We start from the raw sequence: 8,708 nt of genomic DNA, 5'->3' as shown, positions 1-8,708 counted from the left end.
TTTTATAAAAAATAATTTAATCTGCTTTGAAAATCTTCCTCATATACTTCAAGGGTAATGCTTCTAGGTCAAATAAAAAACTGTGTTTACAAGGAGGAAAACAGTTGCAACAATTTTTGAAATCAATGAACCCCCCAAAAATGTGCTTTTATTTGCACATGGTATGGGAAGAACTGATTATCACAGTTCAGAACATTAGGGCTGGATCTATATACAGGGCAACAGGGGGTAAATCTGCCTGAACTTCCAGTTTCATTTCTGACACAGCAAATGTCCTTTGCTCACCTTCCAGAAATGGCAAATATTATGTTACAAAAATGCAAAGATGGAGATATTCTTACAGAACTGAATATTCCAACTCTTAATACGCTGCACAGCCAATGCTGCCAGTTCCCACACTGTTCATAGCACGTTTGTCAACTAAATACAGAGACAACAACATAAGCTAAAGGACCATAACACACACATTAATTACTGCTACTACTGTAGTTACTATAGTACAGGATACAGTGGCAGGATCCACTGTCAAATGAAAACTGTGGTGGTTTTATTGTTTACTTACAGCTATGTAGTTCTTTTCAGGGGTAAGAGCTTCAGCAGCTAGAATTTGAGCTTGTACAAGGTTCTCTGCATGCACCCAGTTCATTTTAGCAGAAGGATCCCCAAACTTGAAGCTAAGTAGCCCTCTCTCAATATTCTTCTATAGACATAAACAAACATGCAACCAAAGCAAAAAGGGTTTTTAAATGAGGTACAGTGTGCTTTCTTGTCTAGCTAAATGTAGGTTTGTCTCTACTTAAAAAAAAATACATGAATTAATTAAAAAGAATCAAGAGAAGTGCAGAGAGCTCTAAAAATATGGCTCTTGAGGAAGGATCAAAGAACGTATTGAACACAATACATCCTGAATTTACAAAAATACAAGTCTATTCTAAGGATAATTACAATATTGTGTGGAAAGGTAAGATACAGTTCTGAATGGATCACAAGTATTCACAAATTTGGATCAAATTTAACAAATAGGTTTGGCTGGGAAAAAATGGGAAGTAATGCTAGGTGTCACATTTTTCATTTAACAGGTACATTTTAGAAACTGCAAGATGTGACAGTTGCATAATGCCTTAAAATGGGCTCATAATAAATAAGCTTAAAATCTTAACTAGAAATTTAAAAAGACTATATTTTTATCGGAGGCTAAAGAAAACAACTCAGATTTAACTGAAATGACATTTGCCAGTCTTAAAAGTTATTTTATTTAGAAGATGATAAAGTGTATCTTGGCTGACTTCAATATAATTCCCTACCTCAGCCACAAACCAGAAATATTTATTATGTGGTAAGCTTGCATGTATTCTTTCCTCAAAGCTGTGCGTAACTTTATATTGTGCTGATGCTTTTAAAGTAACTGACTCACACAATTCTACAGGGATCATATTCTAAATACTGTACTAGTCCTACAGTTTAAAAGACAGCAAGTGAAAAAACATGAGCACCTCAGCTGTTTGCCCTTTAGTAACCTATTGTACCAGAAGGTGCTTCCGACTCCCTACCTTGTTTCACTGGATAGTGAAAGCTGTTAAGAGTTGAGACTGGAAATAAGATATTTTGCCGTATCTCTTTTCATTAATATTTTAAACTATTTGGTGTAAGTTGCATGCAAACAGACATTTGAAATCTCATAGATTGGCCTGAATCTTATAATTATAGTAAGCATTAAGTTATAAAGCTGGACTTACATGTGTTTGTATTTCAAAAAAAGGCTTTTTTAATGTACTACACATTCTTTACAGATATAATACAGTGCCTGTTAACAAAAGGTGTATCATCCTCAACAGACAACTGAATTGTTGACTTGCTGCCCAGTAAGAAGGTCAGTCAATTTATAACACAAAGAAATTATGCTGTTGTATATCATAGAAAATTCTGCTGATTAAAAAATTACAATACATACTGCTAGCCTTGGCAAGTGTCTTTGCTCTTCCGGTCCATAGATTCCTGGTGGGCGAAGAACACACGTATAGAGTATTCCACCTCCTAGAAGAATTGGTAAGACCATTCCTAAGCGACTTTCGCATGACTACATTATATCTTTGTATGAACCAAAGACTGTGGTAGCAGAACTTACTCTGAAATAAACTAACTTCACTAAAGACTCAGAGAAGTCCTGCCAGCATAGTCAGATTCCTAGAAAATTACCAGATATTTCAAAACCTCTTTCTAACCAGCCCTTTGTCTCTGTGCCAAAGCAGTGAATGAATGTGCCAACTGTGGTGATGAGTTTGCTGAAGTGAGCGAGTTACTGGTAAGAAAGTGGAATGAAACCAACTAATCTCATACAGAATTACTGATGGGAAACAGTGACGCACTAGCAGTACAAGATAGAGCTGAAAGGTTCTCAGGAGTAGGCACAGCCAGCTCCCACTAGAACTGCTATAGAAGCTCTTGATAACTTCAGTGGGAGAAAGTAAGGACCGTCATAAAAATCCAATCACTTCCCAAGTATATCAGTTGGCTGGTTCATCATCTGCTAATAACTGTTCTTAATAGTACTTGAAAACCTACAAAATACTCAGTCCTGCTATGGCACAGGATCAAAATGGGATGTTTGGAACAACGACATTCTAGCTTCGCTGAGAAATGCAGAACTGTATTGCTCCTAAAATGAAGAGGGTCTTTGATGTGAAGAGTTGCTGAGAAAAGAGGAAATAAGGAAAAAAACCCTTTATTTTTTAAACTAATTCTATTGGAATGGAATGCCCCTCAATGACTTTCTATCTCTTTATAGGCCTCTGCAAGTATCAAGTGAAGAGATTCTTTTCTGTAAGTTGTCCAGAGCTAAATTTAGCTTAGTATCACTTGGTCACATAGAATCATGTTGCACTTCACATTAATTTGTTTTGACTGGCAGTTACGGTATCTCACAGGTGACCTTAAGTATTCAAGTGTATAACTGGCTTCCTCAACATGGAAAACTTTGGGAAGCACTAATAAATAATTCCAGGCTGTAGTATCAGGTGGCTTCTTCAGATTTTAATATAGGACTCGAGGTGGGGGGGTAACAATTTAATCAGCATTCATGTTTTACTTATGTTGCATAATACAGTGACATTAAACACTTGTTTTTGTTTAATTTATAGCTGTCTTCGTCTTTTCAATTAACATACTGAACTCATTGCTACCATGCTAAAACCTTTTACGGACACTGTGGGAACTTAAAAACAATTGAAAGTGATTTTTAAGTGAAAATCTTTTAGTGTGTGAGAGGGGGTAGATAACTTGATTTCATAATTGCTGGACAATCTTGTCCAGGATTGATACAGGATACAGGATGTTAGTGAGGAACAAGAAGAGGAGGAGGAGTAAATTCCACCATGAATTCATGCTAACACAAAAGTACCTGCGAGTGGAGTCCCATTAGCTGCTAGTACCATTTGTTCTGCAATTGATTTGGTTCTGGAATAATGATCAACATGCTACAGAGAAAAAGCAAATATGTTTTTATTTATTCGTGAAATGACAGAGCAGAGGAGCATCTCTTCTCCACTAGTTTTTACTTAGCAGATGGCAACAAATATCTCAAAATACCGAAGCTGTAGGGCATTAGTTTGGGACAAAACACATGCATATTGCTAAGGTAAGCAAGCATTTTTGTTTATGCAAAACCCAGTTAATTAATTTCAGCACATGTGAGAAGCAATAAATATATGTATGCTTTGAATGCTGCCAAGAATGTAATTGATCACTACTTCGTAATCTGGATTTCTTTTTCAGGTAACGGAAAAATCAAAAGCCAAGTTTTGAAGACGTTCCAATTGGTCTGAGTTATCCTGTTCACTTTCTTGTGGCACTGTCCCGCAGAAAATATTATTTGATATATTATTAAAAATATTACTCAATATTTTCTCTACCCATCTCTACTTCTTGAAAGACTGTGAAGTACTTGATGGAGGGAGGAGGGACACAAAAACCAACTGTGTATGCAAAGCACCCAGAATTACTTTCTCCTCTTTAATTAAATGCAATAAACCCATATAAAAATAGGCTGCTTTTCCATATCAGCTCTACGTTGAATGTGTCATCTTCAATAAGGGAGAAACAAAAAAATCATATAAATAATAAATGGCTAAAGAGGCACCAAGCCAAATAACACAATCCCTATGTCCAGGTGGAATTTCATTAATGTTAATGGGACACTGTGCAAGTTATTTTCCAAAATCAAGGCCTTGATAGGACACAAAGAAATACATACTGCAGTGTACATAAAACTGATGTGTCAAGGTTGTGAATAGCATTTCCAAAGAGTGTAAAGAGTTTTCTTTCTTCTTTCTTGTACCTGGGTTCTGGCATCAGGCAAAACATGTCATGAAAATTCCAGGCTTTTTCAGAAACACAAAAGTAAACAAAGAGGAAACTTGAAAATATAATACGACCAAAATACCTTTTCAATTGGAAAATATGGCACAGTGTCCTCGTCACCGTCTTCAATAGGAAGCCCTCCAAACACCACATTTACTGTACTGGTGTATATCAATCTAGCGATGTTCCTTTGTTTGCAGGCTGCGGCAACGTATAAAGTAAATTAGTTGAGTGGAAACTGAAACAATATGGGAAAAAAGTTTGTATGACCTTTTTCTGAGAAACTGTCAAATCTTAAAAGAGCAAATTCTTCCATTTTATGATTGGGCGATTTAAAACGCAAAGCATATTTAAAGGGAAGGCATCAGTGTAGAACCAAGTGCTTTATAATCTGGCACATCCTAATCTGGATGCTGTAAACTAACACTGTGCCTCTGGCAGGGCTGCGATGGGCTTCAGCTCCAGCCAGGCAGGTGGCTAGAAGTCCATCTGCTTCAAGGGCTGCCCGCTACCTGCGCACAAGCTATTAGGTAGCAACGAGGTTTACTGCTACAAAACACACACGGAAGTAGTTAACTCCTTACATGGGTACGGATTCTGACATCAGGTCAAACGCGGTTACGAAAAGCTGAAGTAGTTGAACTACAGTGCTGGCTCTCGTATCACACCCCATAGCAGAATCGAGCTTAAAAAAACCCCAATGACATGTTTCCTCATCTTCTGCCAAAAATATAAAGTATTTGGTAAAAAATAGTGTGTGCCAAAAAAGCCAACTGGCTTTTTCCAAGTGGTATAATGTTTTGATATGCTATACCAACACCCAATGGCAAGGTTAGATACATACCATCAATGATGAATCTCGTTCCGTGAATGTTTACAGTTTCAATCTCTTCTCTGTGCAACTAGGAAAATAAAAAAATTGTGCGTTTTTGAATAATAATACATTTTAAATTCAATAGGGGGATTTCGGGGATAGGTAGCTCGACGACAACGACCGAGCCTTGTGCCCTTGAGGCATGAGAAGGCACGTGGGCAGACGATAAAGGAGGAAGTAATGAGCTGCTGAAGAGGAGTGAACAAGACAAGGCTGTAACCAATCTGCAAGCGGCAGATCGTGGGTGGTCACTGCTGTTTGCTATAAAGAACGCCGATAAAGGGCAACAGGGGTCTTTGGTTGCATGCCTGCCAGAGTCCGTGCCCTTAATCCCCACAGGGGATGTTATAAATGTCCCCAAATAAAGGTAATGAGTTTAGTGCTTTGATTATAAAAAAGATCATTTAGACTGCTGTTTCAGACTTCAAGAAGTCAAATCATTATTTTTAAACTACGCCTGTATTTTTCTTGTATTCTTACAGACTAGCCTGCATGAAGCGAAGAGAATCGCGGTGCTTCTAAATATGTATTTCCAGTTACTAGACATCGTGCAGCAGTATGTTCAATATCCATGTTTCAGCAGCACTTCAGTGATCAGTTGCCTCTACCCAGAGCAATTCCAAGTATGCATTGCTCAATTGCAAACATCTTTGAATGAGCCACTCTATCCAGCTAAGGTAATTTAATAAAAGGAACTTCAGTAACAAGGTAAAAAAGGGTGTGTGTGTAACTTTAATCATAAAAATTATGGCTCGGAGTCCTACATCAAGTACATCCTTACAGCTTTTAACCCGATGGCGAACAATTAAGACTTGAAATGAAGCCGTTGTGATAATCTAGTTATATAACGTAATTTATAATTCAGTTCCGGTTTTGTTCTTCCCAGTGACCTTGCAGCTAGGAGTTCCATGTGGAAGGTTTAGGGAAGGATCAGGGTTTTGGAGGGAACCTGCCTCCCTTGTCTTTCCTTTTGTCCTTGCACTATTTCAGAACTCTTCAATGCCATTTTCAACTCAAAAGCCCTCCCAGGTGGCTGGTAGAGCCTCTAATGGTGAGGAAATCATTTCACAAGTAGGAAGATGGTACTGTAAGCAGACTGCTTGCAGCTAGCACACCAGTTTGCACAGAGCAATTTACCAAAACAGCATAGACGTGGATTCAGGCTCTCAGGATAATCTGAAGAGCGAAAATCTAACGTGGTGTTACAGCATCAAGTCTCTCATGCTCAGTGTGGGCGGTCACACAGAAAAATACAAAACTGTTTGGACTCACTTGCTCTCTTCCCGACATTCCATATGAAGCTACATGAAACACACAGTCAGCCCCTTCACAGGCTGCAAATATGGCATCATAATCCCTGACATCTGCCTGTAATACATAAGAAGAGGTATTTGGACTTGAAAGCAAAGCTGCAGGTTAGCATTTGTCATATAGAGAGTTAGCACAGAGGGAATGCGTATATATAAAATGGTACTTACTGTACGTCCTGGGACTGAAAACTAGGCCTGTTTTCAGTACTTGCAGATAATCATACTTTCTTCCACAGAACTCAAAGGACTTTAAAAACATTCGTTAAGCCTCATAATGCCCCTATGTTCATTCTATAGGTGATACACTATGGCTACACTATGGCACAGATGAGGGCAGCGGCTGGGTCCTGAGGAGTACTTCAGAGTCAGGAGGTGAAGCGGGTACTCTGTGCTACACATTACAGGTTTCGTTGCTTTCCTTATTTCAGACATACTAAAATCAGTTGACAAAAAATCGCGTGGGATATTCACACAGTTGAAACAGTTATTGAAATGTGCAGTAACTTGCAATTAGGTATTTGGCTTCTGTGAAAACTAGTAAGACATTATGGAAAAGGCAAATGAACCAACTTTGACAGTTGTGAAAATACAATTTATCATACCTGGATACACACTACTCCTTTGGGAATTTCCCAGATAGGCTTGTGTATGTCATACAGAACAACGGAAGCTCCTGCGTTGGCAAGAGCGCATCCCAGCTTGTAGCCAAAATAGCCTCCGCCTCCTGTCACCACTGCTCTCATACTTTTTTCATTCAGTGCTCCAGCATTTCCGTTCACTTTAGAGGTTTGGCGCCAGGGTGTCGCTACCCCACATGGTACAAGTTTTCTGTCAGTGAAGTACTGTCTTCTATTACCAGACACACGTAACAATTTCTCCTCCATGTTGAAAATTGCTCCATAGCGCTCCTGGATGCAGACGATTCCAGGGAGTTTCATGTTAACAAGCTCTAGTCACACCAGCAAAATTTTACTTGAATGCAACCTGTTTAAGAGAGAGAAAGACAAAAGCAAAACACTAGCTACAAAATTTTGAGATTTCAAAGATTTCTTTTAAAAGACCCATTTAAATTTTCTGCTTAGATTGTTTAAGAGTTTGTTTAATAGTAATTTTCACATTTTACAAACATTTAAAATGTCTGTATACTATAGTAAAGACAGCATCCTGAAAACATGTAACAAAGGTTGAATGTTCTGGACTAAATACTTATTTGCAAATGGTATCCAGAATAATAAAAGAAAAACTAAAAAAAAAAAATTTCCCTAATGCAGAGAACATGAATTCAGATGTTTTCCACAAGTGGGTCGGAATTAGAATAATGGTACAGACCATAATTTTTTATTAAGCAGAAGAGAAATTGCTGCCTATGTGAAATGCATCTCCTCGTCTTAGTTCAATTCGTTCTGGCCTGCGTCACAAGCTGAAAGATGGCCTTTGGGGTCACTTGTGATGCAGGGCCATACCCGAATTGGAAATCTTGAACTGTCAGGAAAACACTAAAGATGAATAAATTGCATTTAAGTTTCTGTGGCTTAAACAACAAGCAAGCAGCGCCAAGCAGAACAGCAGCACAACACGTCCCCTAGAGCAAAAGAAATCTTTAATGCCTCTTTCACTCGTCCCTGGTTTATCACGAAGACAGACCTCCGAGAAAAGTGACTTTTCAACTCCTGTCCAAGTAGCGGCAGCTGAATGTCAATTAAGAATGTTTTTATCATTGGCAGCGATGGAGTTGAGGTATGTGAGGACTTCACACGGAACGAGGAATGCCTGATACTTTTTATCTTTAGGTGGATCAGAGAACAAGGCTATCAAACCCTCACTTTCCAGCGGAACTAGAATAAAATAATTGCTATGTGACAGAAAGGGTCAGTGAGTATATTAAGAAAAAAGTCATAGTGAATCATTTATTTCTTAAACGTGGAGGTTTTCCCATCCATACAACAACGGTCAAGGGTTCACCGCAGTCAGACAAGGCATTTTAGAGGCTGTAGCCACCGATTTCCGCAGTTACCACGTCCCTTCACCGTGCCGCAATAAAAGATTCAAAGTCACCCGAGCTCTGCCCCGCACTCCCACGTTTGCGGGGGAAGGCACGCTGCCAGGGGAACGCGGGGCCGGGCGCCGAGGAAACTCGTGCTCCGGCCAGCGGCCTCGGGCTCCTCGCC

At 39.0% G+C, this 8,708-nt stretch overlaps 1 protein-coding gene across 1 annotated transcript in view; it reads right to left on the bottom strand.

Moving 5' to 3' along the window:
- The window catches only part of LOC103913543 (putative short-chain dehydrogenase/reductase family 42E member 2), a 10,433-nt gene extending 2,910 nt beyond the window's left edge, over positions 1-7,523 (bottom strand). The window contains exons 1-7 of the mRNA XM_009320043.1: positions 7,143-7,523; positions 6,503-6,598; positions 5,201-5,258; positions 4,439-4,557; positions 3,398-3,473; positions 1,952-2,034; positions 563-700 (exon numbers count right to left, since the gene is read on the bottom strand). Coding sequence (XP_009318318.1) covers positions 563-700; positions 1,952-2,034; positions 3,398-3,473; positions 4,439-4,557; positions 5,201-5,258; positions 6,503-6,598; positions 7,143-7,478 — 906 coding nt within the window. The 5' untranslated portion in view covers positions 7,479-7,523. The remainder of the gene's footprint in view (positions 1-562; positions 701-1,951; positions 2,035-3,397; positions 3,474-4,438; positions 4,558-5,200; positions 5,259-6,502; positions 6,599-7,142) is intronic.
- Between the last annotated feature and the right edge of the window lie 1,185 nt (positions 7,524-8,708).

This window comes from Pygoscelis adeliae, unplaced genomic scaffold (genome assembly GCF_000699105.1).
Source record: "Pygoscelis adeliae isolate BGI_AS28 unplaced genomic scaffold, ASM69910v1 Scaffold242, whole genome shotgun sequence".
In the NCBI taxonomy this organism is placed as follows: domain Eukaryota; kingdom Metazoa; phylum Chordata; class Aves; order Sphenisciformes; family Spheniscidae; genus Pygoscelis; species Pygoscelis adeliae.
Note: the sequence above shows the minus strand (reverse complement) of the source record. Positions and strands in the feature narration are given on the sequence as shown.